At 28.7% G+C, this 19039-nt stretch overlaps 4 protein-coding genes across 5 annotated transcripts; 3 read left to right on the forward strand and 1 right to left on the reverse strand.

Moving 5' to 3' along the window:
• Positions 1-421: 421 nt before the first annotated feature.
• LOC107163735 (transmembrane ascorbate-dependent reductase CYB561-like) lies at positions 422-6812 on the forward strand. The gene is made up of 6 exons (XM_015511291.2): positions 422-806; positions 871-1012; positions 1621-1829; positions 4241-4395; positions 4460-4626; positions 5925-6812. The coding sequence occupies exons 1-5, from the start codon at positions 750-752 to the stop codon at positions 4611-4613; spliced, it is 717 nt and encodes a 238-aa protein (XP_015366777.1). The 5' UTR covers positions 422-749; the 3' UTR covers positions 4614-4626; positions 5925-6812.
• Positions 6813-7990: 1178 nt separating this feature from the next.
• On the forward strand, positions 7991-11755 carry LOC107163732 (signal peptidase complex subunit 3-like). Of its 2 annotated transcripts, none has more exons than XM_089224466.1 (5): positions 7991-8494; positions 10091-10131; positions 10653-10741; positions 10844-10947; positions 11466-11755. In XM_089224466.1, the coding sequence occupies exons 1-5, from the start codon at positions 8352-8354 to the stop codon at positions 11584-11586; spliced, it is 498 nt and encodes a 165-aa protein (XP_089080592.1). In that variant the 5' UTR covers positions 7991-8351; the 3' UTR covers positions 11587-11755. The 2 variants fall into 2 exon arrangements, with proteins under 2 accessions (XP_089080592.1, XP_089080591.1); XM_089224465.1 differs by having other exon boundaries at positions 7992-8494; positions 10058-10131.
• Positions 11756-13395: 1640 nt separating this feature from the next.
• Positions 13396-16233, forward strand: LOC107163742 (signal peptidase complex subunit 3-like). The gene is made up of 5 exons (XM_089222159.1): positions 13396-13720; positions 13817-13890; positions 14403-14491; positions 14767-14870; positions 16056-16233. The coding sequence occupies exons 1-5, from the start codon at positions 13578-13580 to the stop codon at positions 16174-16176; spliced, it is 531 nt and encodes a 176-aa protein (XP_089078285.1). The 5' UTR covers positions 13396-13577; the 3' UTR covers positions 16177-16233.
• Positions 14916-19015, reverse strand: LOC107163733 (FGFR1 oncogene partner 2 homolog). Its single transcript, XM_015511290.2, has 4 exons — positions 18286-19015; positions 17603-17851; positions 17384-17530; positions 14916-16463 (listed from the first exon to the last, which is right to left on the reverse strand). Exons 1-4 carry the CDS (start codon positions 18418-18420, stop codon positions 16386-16388), a joined length of 609 nt encoding a protein of 202 aa, XP_015366776.2. The 5' UTR covers positions 18421-19015; the 3' UTR covers positions 14916-16385.
• Between the last annotated feature and the right edge of the window lie 24 nt (positions 19016-19039).

Raw genomic sequence — 19039 nt, forward strand, 5'->3', positions numbered from 1 at the left:
AATGTTCCTTAATAATTTTATTAAAACATAGGCATAGGTCAAATGAAAAAAAAACTTATCATTTGAATTGGAAATCAGAAAAGTTTAACCTATAAGGTTAAATACTAAATTTTATTAAGATGGATTGTTAAATAAAATATTTATGACTCGTTATAAAATGTTAACTATAAATTATTGGTTCATTAAAAAATATATATATTAATATTAATATTAAGAATGGCAAAATATACATGTTATATTCTTTTATCTAAACACTATAAATAACTTTTTATATACCTGAATATTATGTAATACATTTCCGAATTGTGTATGTTTCCTGTTAAACGAATTTCTATAATTTGTTTAAATAATGATTGTCTCATATTAATAGAAACACGTTGTATATAATATATATATTACATCGAATATCACTGCATTTACCAGTATAGTATTGGCAGTCAATGTTTAACACTCGCCCGAAACACTTGGGTACCACCGCGCACGTACATTTAGTGTTCCGCGGTGTTCGTTATCTTTCACTAAATAGTAAAATATATATTTGAAATACATTTTACTATTTTTAGTACATTTAATGCGTTTGTTACAAGATATTATATGACATAATATTGAAAATAAAATAAACAATATTATTTATAGTAATATGAACTAATTAAACGACTATTAATATTAGTTAAAATATCACACCTGCGCTTGTAGAATAATTTTGTAGGGAATCAAACAGAAGAATACCATTAATCGGTAATAATAATATGTCTAGTGCCAATGTCCAGACCAGTTCGTATAATAAGTTCTACATACTGTTTCAGGTAATATATTTGAACAGTTGTATTTTATTAATTATATAATAATTTTTATGAGTTTTAATTTTAGATTATTGGATTAACACTAATATTTTATGTATACCAATGGATTGTTCAATATCGGGGAGGATTTAGTTTCACTGAACCTAAAAAAATATTCAATTGGCATTCAATATTGATGACAATTGCATTCGTTTATTTATTTGCAAATGGTAAGTTTAGTGAAAATGTATTATTTAATAAAATTTATAAAAATTAACTGTTTAAAATATTTGTTCCAAATTAATTCAAAATTTTTAAAAATTTAATAATAGGTATTAGGTAAAAAGTTAGGTGTAATGTGCATTCGGAACTTATATAACATGTAACCCTGGATTACAGTGTACGCGAGCTATATAGGGCATGTACCTATAGGGTTTGACAATGGACGGGGCTATATTTTTTCAAGTAAATACTAAGAATATTCCGAAATTTTTATTGTTAAATTAATTTAATTACCAGCCCTGTGAGATGTTACAAATATTCACTCATTTTTAATTTTTAGCAACAAAACGTTTCAAAATTCACATTTGTGGAGCTCTGACAAAATAAAAAAAAAATTATGGAGGAGGGTGGAAAATAATGATTAATTTAATTTTTGAAATAGCATTATGATACCTAATAGAATAAAATTAAGTTCGCAAATGTTGAATAAACAAAACATATAATTACTGTAGAAAATGATCTACATTTTAATTTGAAATACTTCAATTTTCTTATCTAAATATGATTTTGAATGTGTTATTTACAGTATTTATTTATTTATTTATTTTATTTTTAGCTATTCTTCATTATCGTACATTTCAGAATAATACGAAACGAAAATTAAAAAACCAGCATGCTATTATTCATGGTTGCATATTAATCCTTATTGTATTTGCTGGATTTGCTGTTTTTATTTCACACCAATATGCTGATCCTCCAATTCCTCATTTATATTCTTTACACAGTTGGTTAGGAGTTATCACTGTTGTAATGTTTTTAGCCCAGGTAAGTTCGCGATAGATGAGTTGATTCCCGAGACCTATTTTATGCATTAGTTGATTTCCGGGTAGGTATGAGTTGATTCCCTATTGTTGTATAATATCATTACCTGCAGATACCAATTTATAAAAACATGTGATGAACATCTTTACCAAATTACTAGATTTTTTTATATTTGTTTACTAAATTACTAAATTTTTTTGTATTTTTTTCTTTAATAACTAAATGTTTTTAATAATTTTTTTAATAAATAATAAATATAATATTATAATATAATACAAAAAATAAATTTATAAATAAAAATTGAATGATTTTCAAAATATGAAAAAACTAAAAAAAAAAAAGAAGAGAAACTTGTCAACCAACCAGTTGTGATGGTGTTTCTTGAGTTATGCTAATAGGCTAAATATTTTATTAAACATCGAAAAAAATATATAATGACCCTGGAATCAACTCAACGGTATCGGTGCACGTAAACAGGTACCTGTGAATCAACTCGTAGGCAGCCGGTAAGTTTACCTAATATATAGATATAATAATAATAATAATAATATTTATTCATGGAATTCAATACTAATTACAATATAAATGAGATAGTAAGAGCATGCAGCTTGTTAAAAATGAAACACAAAATATAAATTTGAAATAAAAGTATAATATACCTAAGTATTTAATATAACAACTAATAAGTATATAAAATGTAATGAGCAATTACAAAAGTATTGAGTTAATTTTATAAGTAATTATACATACAATTAAACTCTATATTAGGTATATGAATAAATAAAATAAAATGAATAATAGTTTTAACTAAAATATATAAGTTTTATGGAAATTCGTTGAAAGATAAATTGAAATAATTTATATCTTTAATAGTATTATATCTAGGCCCTATATATTAGTGCCTTTTTAAGACATTGCATAATATGGAGAATTCAAGAAGTAATTATTATTTTAGTGTTTTATAGTTAGAATAATATAATAACTTATTGTGTGATCCCATAAAAGTATAAAGTTAATACGTCTCAGTAATTCAGAACAAACGATTAAATTATTTTGATTAATTTTAAAGTTTTAAACCTACAATGTACTTTTAGAATTGGTAGATTAAAATAACCTTCAACATCTGCAGACTGCAGTATCCTCTGAATGTGGAATTCTTTCGACGTGGCATTTAAATAAAAAGAATCTTAAAGAAGATATTTTGAGTTACAGCTACCTAGGTAACATTATTATAACCTTAAGAGTTCCATAGCCGCAACTGGAGGCCAAACATTGGGGGTGCTAAAATTATGTAGATGAAACAGGTCCGTGGAGGCTACGCCTAAGTAGCATTCTTCAATTTTATAATTACTATAACCAATCTTAAATGCCCTGTAAAAACATAAGCACACTAATATTTAAGTATCTAAACAGTAATATACCTCATAAATATATTAGGTATATTACCTATATATTCATATAATTACCTAGTATAAACAGATAAAAATGTCAATGTTACATAACTAATTTTTGATACAGCCATATTATATAACTATAATCATCATAAATAATTCGTGTTTCCACCAAAAACGCCAAATAAAAAAACTATCTTACTTATAACAAAGAAAACTTTTTTTATATGATTTTTCCATTTTTTGTATTTTTGATCTGGGGGTGATAAATTAACGGTTAGGTAAGCACCCCCTAGTTGCGGAGAGTTCCATATTCCTAATGTGATGAGCGAACCAATAATGAGCAATAGGTATAATAATTTTAAAGAACTTTCGTCCTGAAATTCCCTATAGGTCCATTTAATATGCCGAATTTCTGAATTTTATTTAATATAAAGTCAATATGGTTAGTTAGGTACTAAAAGACAATTTTGGATCAAAATGAATATCAAGATCGTTAACTATAATAATTAAAGTTGTAATATTGTACTGTTAGGTCACTTAAATAATAGTTTACTAGAACAGTATTATTATTCAATAGAAACGAAATATTTATATTTTATTAATTTATTTAGTTTTAAAGATAAATTATTTTTTACACACCAAGACTGATTGTTATTCAAATCAAAATTTTGCAAGCATTCTGTATCTTTTGAATTCTTTATCTCCTACAATATTTCTATACATACAAGGTGTATAAAAAAATTATAAATTGTAATTAGGTTATAATTATAACTGATAAACGATAATATATTATATGATAAAATCAGCGAGATGATAAAATATTTTACATAATAAATCTGTAGCAGTGTTTCTATTTTTTTTATAGGTACCTTTTTTATAGGTAGTTATAACAATATTAAACAGTAGTTAAAACGTTTCCAATTTTAGGAACATCTTATATATAAATTGAATTATTGATTAGTAATGTTTTAAAATATTGCATTTTTATAATGTTATGTTATAATATTTTATGTTATACAGCTTTTTAGTGGACTCTATTGTTTTTTGTATCCGGGAGTAGCTGCACGGCATAGAGAAACTTTAGCACCTTATCATGTGTTCTTTGGCATTTCTAACTTCGTTTTAGCAGTTGCAACTGTGGTACTAGGATTCTGTGAAAAAATTATTTTTTCCTTGTACGTATTATTTATTTTTAACGTAGTTAAATGTTTTTTCCTATAATTTCACTATTTTTTACAGAGAAAATCAATACAAAAAACTCCCGGCAGAAGGTCAGCTTGCAAACATTTTAGGTGTTCTTTGTGTATTTTATTGTACATTAGTGGTTTATATGGTTACTAAACCTGAATTCAAGAGACGCCCTAATCCAGAATTTGAGTCTCTACTTAAATGATGTTTTAGAAAACGTAAGTTTTATACTTCTGTGTTTTTTCACTAAAGTGAAATATTATACTGATGACTGAATTCATAAACTATAAAACAAATTAATATTTTCCATTTATCCAATTTTTATTATTTTTATACTTAGATGTATTTTGCAAATTGACATCGTTCGATATTTCGATATTCGTTCAGTGTTAGATATTTGTATTTAAATGCATAATTAGCCTACGAATCCTGTAATTTATTAGTAACTGGCCAACTGGGTATTATAAGTACCAACCAATTACTTACTAATATTACTTTGTATTTCTGTTAGTGATGCACACATATATTTCAAATGACAAGGGGTTGCATCGAAAAAGTATACATATCAAAAAATTTTATATATTGTATTCATTTTTATATTTCTATACGTAAAGTAAAAAAAAACTATGTGAAGGGGTTAACACACAAACCCTAACGGCATGGACGCCCGCTGGAAATTTATCAGGGAAGGGCATAATGAAATCAAAGACCATAAAATGTATCAAAAAAAGTTTATTCCTTGAAAACTACAAAATGTGTAAGAAATGAAAAGATATGAAAGATATGAAATCAAACACCGAAAAGTACATTAAAAAATACATTCCTTGCAAACTAAAAAATGAGTTAGAATTATATACTATTTATTCGTTATTAAATAAAAACTGAAGTCTTCGTTATTCTTGTTCTATTGTAAACCTTGTTATTAACTTTTCAATGAATTTTTCTTTTCTTAAATTAATTCTCTCACGATGGACACTTAACATACATAGGTCATTTAGATTTAATCGGTCTTCACCCGTCGTAGACCGGCGCCAAGTTTTAACTCTTCGTAAAGTGCTAAATGACCTTTCGGCTGTACAACTTGTAGCTGGCAAAAATAGAAAAATTTCTAATGCAATTGTAATATCAGGGAAAAATATTTTGTTATGTTATAGTAAATCTATTATGTCTATACTTTGGCATTCTTTTTTATGCCATAAACTATACCAACTATTTCACTTTCAGCTAACAGATTTTCAATTTTATAAAAAATATAAATATTAGTTATGCTTTTAGTGTACTCTTGTTTGTGTATCGGTCATCTTAAGTGGCTTTAGGCGATTAATATTAATTCACAAAATTTAAACATAATTAATTTTGCGCGATTAATGTAATACATCGTTATTTTGTACGCCTTAAAAGTTAAAATGTATTGTTATTATGATCAACAACTCCACACACTAAAGTAAAAATATCGATGAAATATTTATTTAAATCAAAATAAAAGTTAAAATTCAACATTCTTTTTGAATTCTAGGAAGAGGAAAATGCCCCGTCTTGCCCTCCCTCCGGACACCAATGCCTAACGGGCTGACCCACTTATGTGAGTACACCGTTAATATCGCTGCAGTATAATAACGTGCTGCAATTGTATGGAGAAAATAGAGATTCCTCGCTCTATCAAAATGATTGTCAATATTGTATAAATTACCTATATTTTAAATTTAATAACCGTAGATTAAGTGAATAAACTCATAAAATGTTGTAAAATAGTATAGGAGTTGATGACGAAGTTTTGTATTATATTATATTTATAAATAATTTATAACTATGTAACTTATATTATGACCACAACTCCAATGTAAATTGTAATAAGTTATAATGTACAAATAACATAATATTATATATAATATTAATTTAAATTAAATTAAATTAATTTTAATGTTTAGGTAAAAAAGTTAAAAAATATATATTTTTATTTAATTATTTCCAAAAAAATTAAAGATGGCCATTTTGTAGAGTTTATTTTTCTGAAAATATTGACGTTTCAACATTTTATTTTCATTAATTTCCTGACTTTTAAATTTTTCTAGTTTTTAAGAAATAAAATATGATTATAGTTAATTAATAACTATTAAGAACACGGAAAGTATTCGGCTGGCCGTATGGGAATGCGCGCGGCGCGGCGGGTCATATCATGTTTGATAACATTACGGTGTTAAAATAATTCGCAATTTTTCTCGAAATTGAAAAAAATATTAAAAATCAGGAAATTAATAAAAATAAAATGTTGAAACGTCAATATTTTCAGAAAAATAAACTCAACAAAATGGTTATCTTTAATTTTTTTTGAAATAGAAAAATAATAAAATATATTTTTTAACTTTTTTACCAAAACATTAAAATAAATTAAAATATGAAATAATTGTAGTTCTTATCTCTAAAACCAAAATTTCGATATCAGCATTATTTCGGGAGATATCGCAATGGGTAAATCCTCACGGGACACCCTGTATATATATATAATAGCCAATAGTAGGTACCTACAACGTATCTTACTTCGTCTAGGTTTGATCTGGCGTTGTCCCCCCGGGGAACATTTGATAAACCTACAGTCTACTATAAAAGGTATAAATGTATAATATTATTAATTTTTTGTTATATTAGAAATGCTTAGTAAATTTAATTATAGTATACCAGATATTTATATAATATAAATTTACTCATGATGATGTTCACGAACATTAGATTTGATGTAGATCAAACTCTTAGGCCGCCGCCCACTTGACAAAATAACAGTAATAATATCGTTCACGATTTTTTATTAGTAGGTATTCTTATAATATAATATATTATTTAATTATTAGTATAGGACCAAAAAATACAAAATAATGACTATGAAATGTCAAATTAAATGTACATTTTTCTTTTTTATGGCATGCCAATAAGAAGCGGCGTCGAATTGCGTCCCTAAATGATATTTTGTCCGAGTTGCGTCCGCGATTTTGTCACGATACATATACGAGTTGCGTCCACAAGTTTTTCAGCGACTGAGAATAATGTTAGGTGATAAACTCATAGATGGTATAAATATCTCAATTATTATCGAAACCTTATTATCTGTCCGGGAAATTATAAATACACCCTTACACTTTATTGTTGGAAATTAATTCTGTTTATGTTAGCATCAGTCACACTTCGACATTCCATGTTCGACAAATCAACACAAATTTAACACGTTTTAGTTCGTTCAAAAATCGGCATACAAAAATTTACCCATTTTATAAAATAATACACAATTACAGCTTTTAACTACAGCATTTCATAAAATTTACATTTCATTTTAGAACAATAAATAATTTAATATATATAATCATTAATTACAATACACATTAAACCACACCATTTATACAAATGGCAGTCCTCAGTCTGTAAAAGGGGGAAAGAAAATATGTACATGGAGTATAGGTATGTATACTATTAACCAGGACGCAACTCGTACTTGTCGCGAAAAAATTGCGGACACAACTCGGATGTGTTGTGCAAAAACCACGGACGCAACTCGGATATCGCGATGTATATTTTCGTATTTTGGGATGCAATTCGTATGCAGCCCAAAGTAGACGTTTTACAAAAACAAAAAAGGTTGGAAATTGGAATGCACACACTGCCTTTACATCAAACAGACAAAATGTTTTAAATGTGATGACGAGCCTCGGCGATTGTTTTCCCGCAAACACGTCATGAATTTTGTTTTCCGTTAGTACCTGCAGGTTAGAATATGCTCAACGTCACGATTTTCTGTTATCACCAAAATAAAACCAAGCGTATACGTATTAGCTGTTTAGTTTTTTCTCGTTATTATTCGCCTAAAACCGAGTGCTCAGGACGCTTTTGGTTCATCCACCAACAAATCGTTTTTTAGACCATTGGAAAATTGTTTGTCTAACCAAATCGCCTACCCATGTATTTTTCAGTGTACCGGGGCTACTTGGTGCTGGCGTACACGCTGGTTGTGCTCGCCATTCAAATGTTTGCATGTTTTCTTTCCACTATATTGGTCGATTACCGGACTGGTACCGAGATGAAGACACTCAAAGTCGAAGTGTAAGTATATTGATGAATGTGGTGCAAACCATTTACGCCCATCGCGCATCGCACCTTTTTTATAACCCACTTGCGCCCGAAATATTTTTAATAAAAATTTGTTAAACCCATGCGACGTTGCCAAACTGTATTTTGGAATACAAGCAATATTATTTATTACCTTATAAAGTTAAAACTATTGTACATATTATTTTTACCGTTTTAACTATTTTTAATTTTTACGTTACACTCTTATCGGTATTATCGAATATCGGTCCATTTTATCTTAATTAGAAGTCATGACGACTCTCACTTCCCTCTTTGTGTATGCGTTGTGCGCCTTGTGCAACCTTTTTTTTTTATTATACAGAGTGATTATTTTATCAAACAACACTTATATGGTGTTTGTGTGTAAATACCACCTAACATACACCTATAATACACAAACACCACCCAAAACCACCCAACTTTGGGAGGCTATATCTTGTAAACGGATTAACGAAAAATTAAAATTTAAACGTGAAAATTCATTGAAAATATAGCCTTTTTAGTTTATGAAATTTTAAGTATAGGTTGCAGTCATTTAAAAATCAAAAGTTTATAATGAGTGTTGTTTGATAAAAGAATCACCCTGTATTATGCGTGTGAAAAAAATCAACAGTATTAATTTTTATAATAATTGTATGTAGGTAGGTAACTAACCATATATTGTATTTTATGTGAGATAAATTATGACTACAGTAAATCAAACTTAGTGTGAATTAATATTAAGGGTTGTTTAACTTAAAATTCCTTAATTTAATGTTAGTTATTGTTATATTGATTAATTTTTTTAAACCCAAAATTTTGAAAAAATTTAAAAATTTAAATTATATTATAAAAGACAATTATAATTATTAAATTACTAAATTACTAATAATTGTCTAAATAATAGATTATAACAGAGGTATTCAAACTTTTTCAGCACGCGGCTCCTTTGGGTGTTCACAATATGTTTACGGCTCCCAAATTATTATGAAAAAATTGAAACAACACAACGGATACAATTTGGGAGATATGTTATATAGGTGATAATAACAGTGACTTTAGTACTAGAAATAAAACTTCAAATGTTCGAATCGTAAGATGTGTCGTTTTCATTTCAATAATGATTGCAGATAATATTTATAATAATTATATACAGGACCTAGGTATATGATGTATGGTTTTCAGTGCTTTGACGCGGCTCCCTTTGCAAACTCTGGCGACGCCCCTGGGAGCCGCGACGCACAGTTTGAATACCTCTGAATTATAACATAATCTACTTAATTTAAGTATTTATCAAGATAAATGTAATCTATATAATAATATGAATCACAGCAGCAACGTTGCATACGATATGGGCGCATATGGGTTATATATCGACAGGTATAGTACCTACTACCTTATCCTTCGGTCGCATCTGTCCATATCCCTCGGTGCGCAAATGTACCATTCTGGGGCGCAAATAGGCTGTAGCCAATGAATGACCTTGTCTCTGGCGGATGAAGCGATGCTTCAGTGCTTTTTTGTGCGACGGTAGCGTTAACGTATGCTAGTTTTTAGGAAAAACTTAACAGCTTATGGTGTGTCCAATAGGACTAATGACTTGGGTCACATAACATTCAATTTCGACACAGATATCCTTTTTTAAATCTATATATTATTTTAAGTATTAATTAAATCGTGTTGTGTGAGTTCATTGTATAAGCACTCAATACTCTTTAAATGTTTGATCCTCGTCTAAAATTATTCAATGTTCCACTTTGAATTTGGATACCGTTATCATCAATCAATTAATTCAATCTTAAAAATATAGTATCAATTTCTTCATATCGAATACAAATTCTACTTTGCAATTTCTGACTTTAGTTATTGATTAATGTCGCAAACAATACGTTTTTTAAAACATTAAAAATTAAGCATTTAAAAAAAAAATTTCAAGCACTTTTTTTTTGGTCTTATTAAAAAAGCCGTAAATTCTGCACAAAGTACCTAAAATCAATTCTTCAAATAATTCAGTTTTTTCTCTAGTAAGTTATTAATTAAATAACATTAACATACATAAATATTATATTATTGCTTTATTTATACTATTGCCTATAATATATTTTGAAAATTCAATCATTGTAATGTATTATTGACTTAACCATATCCATACATCTCACTAGTCTATTCAATTGGAATGTTAAACAATTGTTTGTCTACATGACAGCAGAATACGAGACATCTACAAATGCCTTGAATCAAGTAAACCTTATCTTATTATTATTAATAATAATATAGACATATTAATTTATATAATTAATTGTGTAGCACATACTTTTTAACGTGTTCTGTTATTTTATTTAGGTAATTTTGTGGGACAAAATTATTTTGAGAGGAGAAAACGCCAACTTGCATCTTAAAGATATGTCAACAAAATATTACTTTTGGGGTGATGTTAATGGTTTAAGGTAAATGAATATCATATAATAACGATTTCTTTAAAAAAAGAAAAATTATATGTAATATGTATATTTGTTTAACATAAAAATACTTAGATCTAATTCAGCACTAGCAGATAACAAATATATAGTTAGGTAGGTATTATCATATTAGTATAATATAATGTTATACCATATGTTCTAATTTAAATTTTGATTTTTGATTTTCAATTGGACAATATAGATTATATTTATTTCAAAAAGTTCATTCCCAGTTGATTCAACTTAAAATCACAGAACCTTATGTCGTTGTATAAATAATACTTAAAATTGTTATAACACCATACTTATTTATTGACAATAAATAAAATTCATTCTTTTTCTTATACCTAGGTACCCATTTAATTAAAGTCATTGTTTAAATAAATCATTTCTATTATTATTTTATTTTGATTTTGGAAAAAAATTTGCGTTCAGATTTGTTTTCTTCATTTATATTTTATAATTGTGATAAAACTATATGATTCAATTATTATGATGTTTTACAGAGGAAACAAAAACGTAACTCTAACCCTTTCATACAACATTATACCTAATGTGGGTCGACTGCCAATTGTGGGCGCCATCGGATCTCATTCATTTAGTTTTCCTTCACAATATACACAATGATGACACAACATTGTTCCTGATTTGAATATATGAATATAATATTATGTTATATGTTAATGTATGGTTTTTTCTTCAAAATTATTTTATTATTATCTAAATTTAAGTCCAAATGTTTGTGTTCATGATTTGTTTTGTATTTCCTAAAGTATTATAATGACATAATGATTAATGGCATTTGAATTTAATATAGCAATGGTAATGTGTTAAGTTTACGTAGATGCCAAAATTGTGTCTGGTTCTTTTTCTGTGGACCAAATCACTGGATATTTTCAAAAGTTTTCTAAGTGTCTAAAAAAAAAAAAAAACATCATATATTACCAACAATTAAACCAAAACAATATTAAAGTATGAAATTGTGAAATCTCAATTTTCTAAATCTCCGCAGTCTCTTTCGTCTTTAAAATTCTAAATCCTTATCGAACACTTTGATACACTGTGATAGAATGTAAACTTATATAATCATACTTATATATATATAGGTACCTATAATGTGTCTTACTTCGTCTAGGTTTGATCTGGCGTTGTCCCCCTCCCATCACGGAAACATTTGATAAACCTACAGTCTTCTATAAAAGGTAGGTATATTTGTATAATATTATTAATTTTTGTAATATTAGAAATGCTTAATAAATTTAATTATAGTATACGAGTTCCCAGTGGCGTAGCTAATATAAGTAGCTAATACCTAACCTAACCTAACCCTAACCATGGTCTACAATATTCACTCAAAAGTCTTAAATTGTATTTTACTAACTTTAAATTGTCATCTTTATTTTGTTAGTTTTCTATAGCTTCGGCCGTGCTAATAGGTATTTAGTGCACCGCTGTGTAAAAAATTGATCAGCCCCCCCCCCCCCCGAAAAAAATTCTGGCTACGCCGCTGAGAGTTCCCTTGTATTAAAATTTTAAGTAGGTACCTTACAGTATCCACGTACATAAAACTGTTCGTTTTACGATAATATACCCTATACCAGAAGTGACGAACCTTTTTTGGGTCTTGTGCCAAATCCTTGCAATTAAGGGTTTGAAAATTGTTCACGGGCCCAAAGTTAGTAAGAATAGAAAATATTAAATATAGTAACATAATCAATTTTACATATAGGAGTATTATAACTTTTAAAAAGTTTATAATTTATAATTTATTTGAATTTTTTACAATAAAATTTAAAGAGCAGCATAATTTTTCTCAATTTCAATTTTTCACGACGTCCGATTTAAATTTTATAAACGTACCACTTTTGGCACGCGTGACGTGGATTTGCCGTAAAAATGTGAACAACACGTAATAAAATAATTACAACATTGTAATGATAAATATTTTATGTAAATATGATATCGACTATCGACATACCGTATTTATATGAGTAGGTACGTCATTTACGGTAATGCAAAAATTACAGTTTTAGTTATTACGCTATTTCTCGTTTAACGGAACGTTATTTTTACCGTAAAGTTTAGCGTATGTTTGCAATAAATCTATATTAGTAGGTATTCTTATTACGTATTATAATATATTATTTAATTATTAGTGTCGGAATACAAAATAATGACTTTGACATGTCAAATTTAATGTACATTTTTCTTTTTTATGGCATGCCAAAGAAGACGTTTTACAAAAATAAAAAAGGGTGAAATGCACATTGTGCGTCTGTGCCTATACATATTTAGAAACGGACGAAATGTTTGAAATGTGATGACGAGCCTCGGCGATTGTTTTCCCGCAACACGTCACGAATTTCGTTTTCGGTTACCTGGTTAGAATATTATGCTCAACGTCACGATTTTCTGTTATCACCGAAATAATATTTGATAATATCCATTATCCGTCACCCGTTAAAACCAATCGTATACGTATTTAGTGTTTAGCATTTTTTCGTTATTATGTTCGCCTAAAACCGAGTGCTCAAGAGTCAAGACGCTTTTAGTTCATCCACAGACAAATCGTTTTTTAGACTGTTGGAAAATCGTTTGTCCGACCAAATCGCCTACCCATGCATTCTTTACTGTCCCGGGGCAACTCGGTGCTGGCGTACACGCTGAGCGTGCTCGTCACTCTAACGTTTGCATGTTTTCTTTCCACCATATTGGTCGATTACCGGACTGGTACCGAGATGAAGACGCTCAAAGTCGAAGTGTAAGTACATCGATGAACGACTTTGTCTCGGGCGGATGAAGCGATGTTTCAGTGCTTTTTTGTACGACGGTAGCGTTAACTTATGTTTGTTTTTAGGAAAAACTTACCAGATTATGGTGTGTCCAAAAAGATCAATGACTTGGGTCACATAACATTCAATCTCGACACAGATATCCTTTTTTAAATTTATATATTATTTTAAGTATTCATTAAATCGTGTTGTGTAACTTCATTGAATAAGCACTCAATAAATGTGTGATCCTCATCCATTTTATTCAATGTTCCACTTTGAATTTGGATACCGTTATCATCAATCAATTAATTCAATCTGAAAAATGTAATATCAATTTCTCATGTCGACTACAAATTCTACTTTGCAATTTCTGACTTTAGTTATTGATTAATGTCGCAAACAATGCTTTTTTTAAAACATTAAAAATTAAGCATTTAAAAAAAAAATTTCAAGCACTTTTTTTTTGGTCTTATTAAAAAAGCCGTAAATTCTGCACAAAGTACCTAAAATCAATTCTTCAAATAATTCAGTTTTTTCTCTAGTAAGTTATTAATTAAATAACATTAACATACATAAATATTATATTATTGCTTTATTTATACTATTGCCTATAATATATTTTGAAAATTCCATCATTGTAATGTATTATTGACTTAACCATATCCATACATCTCACTAGTCTATTCAATTGGAATGTTAAACAATTGTTTGTCTACATGACAGCAGAATACGAGACATCTACAAATGCCTTGAATCAAGTAAACCATATCATATTATTAAGTTATCAATTATATAGTTATATTATTTTATATACAGTGAAAACTTTCTATAACGAATCTCAAGGGACCATGTGATTTCTTTCGTTATTGAGAATTTTCATAATAGAGAGTAATTAATAGGTTTTAAATCAAACCAACCATTATAAGTTAACTTAATGTTATTTACATAATATAGAGTTTTTCGTTGTAAAAAGTTTTCACTGTAGATATTTGTGTAGCACATGGTTTTTCTCATGTTCTATTATTTTATTTAGGTAATTTTGTGGGACAAAATTATTTTGAGAGGAGAAAACGCCAACTTGCATCTTAAAAATATGCGAACAAAATATTACTTTTGGGATGATGGTAATGGTTTAAGGTAAATAAATATCATTATAATGATTTCTTAAAAAAAATAAATAAATTATATGTAATATATATATTTGTTTAACATAAAAATACTTAGGTCTAATTCAACACTAACAGATACCAAATACGTTGTTAGGTATTATCATATTAGTATATAATGTTATATGCACTAATTTAAATTTTGATTTTCAACAATTGTGAATTGAACAATATAGATTAAATTTATTTTAAAAAGTTCATTCCCAGTCAGTGGCGGCGCCAGAGGTGGGCCCGGGCCCACCTTAAAGTCTCGAGCCCCCCCCCCCCCTGTGGCTCACCCCAAAAATTAAATTTAATCATACTAGAATACTAAAAAATATCTCATGAATAAATAAAAATATGAAAATATTAAGTCATAATAGTGGCGTGAACAACATTTTGAATGGGTTGAAAACTATGCACTATGCTAAGCCTCATAAATAACGTGTATTTTCCAGCGGCTGAAAATAAAAATAATAAGTTATACTTACTAGTTATTATTAAATATTAATCAATGTTATTAATAATTTTGTTGAGAATTCCAGGAACAACGGGATTAGATTATTAACCAACTATGATAAAGTAATTACAAGGGAAAGCATTATATTTTTAAATACTTTTGATGAATTTACTTTTACATGAATATAATATATTTTGTTAGGAAATAAATACTATAATACATGTTTACAAATCATTGTTTTAGTAAGTTAACCCGATGAAGTGTAAAAAAAATTGAAAAATTGGAAGTTGACCCTCCCCCTCTTGCAATTGCTTGTCATCACTATTGTTTATATATATATATATATATATATATAACAAGTCAACAATTTGGCCCTCCCTAAAAAATTTGGGCCTCAGCCTGGCCCACCTGGTATTAAAATTCTGGCGCCGCCACTGTTCCCAGTTGATACAACTTAAAATCACAGAACCTTATGTCGTAGTATAAATAATACTTAAAATTGTTATAACACCATACTTATTTATTGACAATAAATAAAATTCATTCTTTTTCTTATACCTAGGTACCCATTTAATTAAAGTCATTGTTTAAATAAATCATTTCTATTATTATTTTATTTTGATTTTGGAAAAAAATTTGCGTTCAGATTTGTTTTCTTCATTTATATTTTATAATTGTGATAAAACTATATGATTCAATTATTATGATGTTTTACAGAGGAAACAAAAACGTAACTCTAACCCTTTCATACAACATTATACCTAATGTGGGTCGACTGCCAATTGTGGGCGCCATCGGATCTCATTCATTTAGTTTTCCTTCACAATATACACAATGATGACACAACATTGCTCCTGATTTGAATATATGAATATAATATAATGTTATATGTTAATGTATGGTTTTTTCTTCAAAACTATTTTATTATTATCTAAATTTAAGTCCAAATGTTTGTGTTCATGATTTGTTTTGTATTTCCTAAAGTATTATAATGACATAATGATTAATGGCATTTGAATTTAATATAGCAATGGTAATGTGTTAAGTTTACGTAGATGCCAAAATTGTGTCTGGTTCTTTTTCTGTGGACAAATCACTGGATATTTTCAAAAGTTTTCTAAGTGTCTGAAAAAAAAATATCATATATTACCAACAATTAAACCAAAACAACATTAAAGTCATATATAATTGTATTAAATCTCAATTTCCTGAATAATTTTTGTAATTATTATTAATGAAAAGATAACGTATTTATCATTTTTAAGTATTAAATTTATGAAATAAGTGTAATGTTTTTCTAATTGAATTTTTAATATCATTGGTTAAAAAATATTCATCACTTCATTAATTGAATGAATAAAATTGGTGAAATTATATAAAATATCCAATGTTTTTTTTTTTTTTATAAAACCATAAAGCATAATAATCGTCTGACAGTAATGTAAAAATAATATTTGTCTTTGAAGAAAAGAATTGAGATTCCTCATAATATTGATTTTAAAAAGTGTAGTCACGTTGGTTGCAGTTTATTAACTTAAAAACATTACAGATAATTAACTATTGATATAGTTAGTCTTAATTAAAATAATGGTAAATTGTAATCTAATGTATAATAGGTAAGAAGTATAGTTTTCAAGTGGTAAAAAATTAATTTTTAGATATATGTGATATATGTAGTGTAGTTTATTCTATAAAATAATCTACTCATCTATTTTAAAATTACATTAATAAATCATTAACTTAATTTATATTTACCAACTATCTTTATCTGGAATGAAATAAGTAATAACTGCAGAGTAAACGAATAACTACTAAAAATGAGTCAAGTGTGTTAATGTTAATTTACTGATTTGTACAAAAATTATTAACCAAAATAGTGAGACTAATGTAGTGGCAAAAATTTAAAAATAAAAACAGTCAAAACAGTTACAACACATATAGCTGAGGTGCATTTCTACTACATATTATGATGATTTAAGCATAAGTTACACTTTATTAACATAATCAATTTAGTAATAAAAAATAATATACTTATTAACACATACTTGGTTTTCAGTTTGTAACCTGCCAATAGTTTCTTCTTTTTTACTAGCTTCTTCAGCTTCTAGACGAGAGGCGAGACTCATAACAGCCATCATTTCTTTGATGCGTTCCTCCTGTTGAATGATCAATGCATTTTTCTCTTCAATTGTCTGAAAAACAAAATTTAAAGAAAATAAATTTGGTGAATCTATTTCTTCAACATAAAGTATGAATAATTTTACCTTTGCTGTGAGATTGTTAACTAGCTGGTCGGCACTGGTTTGGGTAACAAGATGTGAAACCTGTGACCTATATTTACTCATGATCATCTCAAGCGCAGTCTGGTGCTCAGCAACCATTGCTCTTAATATTCGGTTTTCTCGTACAATCTCTTGTAGCTGTCGACTCTCGGTGCGTATTGAGTTGACCAGTTCTTCGTGTGGCAAACCTCCCTCTTCCATGTCGTTGAGTTCTGACAAATCGTCTGTATACTAGATAAAAAACGGTGAAAACATTTTAATGATTAACAGTAGGCACTATAGACTTGGTTATAAAAAGACAACTGGTACTCATAGATGGACTTAAGATTTGATTGTTGGAATCTCATCTAATTTTATTGCTTAATACTGTGTTCATAAAACATTTGCATTAAATTCTTATTCTGTAAACTCGATAATTTTAAAATTATAGATATAAGATATTGTAAATAAGAGACCAAGGGGTAAATCTATGAAAAATTCTAGATGTTTCAGGACTAACTAAAAAATAACTGAAAGCCGAGTCTCAGGGTAAATTCATATAATGGTGAGAGGGGGAAGGGGAGACTTGGGTACCAATCACTAGAAACCAACCTCAAGTCTACCTATGCCGGAACCCGTTGTTCGGTACATACATAATAATAATATTATTGTTAATATCTAATCACTTGTTTCATAGCGTCGATCTTCTTGTAGACGAACTGGGCTTGGGACAATAACGAGTCGGCTGCTGTGTCGTGTTCCTTGAGCTTGGACGCCAATCGCTTGGCGTCCGACAATATCTGCTGTACGGTGACGGACATTGCACTGGATCCGGTAGACAATCACAAAGTGTCGATGCAGTGCCGAAATGACGACAAAATAGTGTTAATGTCTTCTTGGCAAATCGCGGCGGACGTCAACGAGACGACGAGACGAGTGTACAACGGATTTTCGAAGTGCCATTGACGAGGACGACGCGTCCGCACTACTACTATTTACGTGCTCCACGAAGGCGACCACGAAACAACGATTGCTATTGCTATGGAAGTGTAAAATGGAATACGGAAGCGTAGGCAGACTAGGCAGTCGAGTAGGCGGCGAGCCCTTAAGGTCTAGGCCGGAGTGGGGCGACGATCGGCGGTACGGAAATTTCCAATCTCGACACGATAGTTTAATGACATTATAGGTACAATGTAATAATATGCAATATACGTCGTGTATATAGTAATATTTATGGCATGATATTGTTTTATAACGCTCGTGTCGTATGATGCGAATAACAAACGGACATGAACACCACAGTCGACAATATTATTTTGTACGCACACCGACTGCTGGTTAGTAAGTACGATATTATCGTTCTATAATGCGCCTCTGATCTTTACTAGTCAGTCACAAGTTCAGTACCTTGGCAAAGTGCAAATCTGTGTTAATAATAAT

The sequence above is a fragment of the Diuraphis noxia genome, unplaced genomic scaffold (genome assembly GCF_037042655.1).
Source record: "Diuraphis noxia isolate RWA-SAM2 unplaced genomic scaffold, SU_Dnox_SAM2 contig0003, whole genome shotgun sequence".
Lineage (NCBI taxonomy): Eukaryota > Metazoa > Arthropoda > Insecta > Hemiptera > Aphididae > Diuraphis > Diuraphis noxia.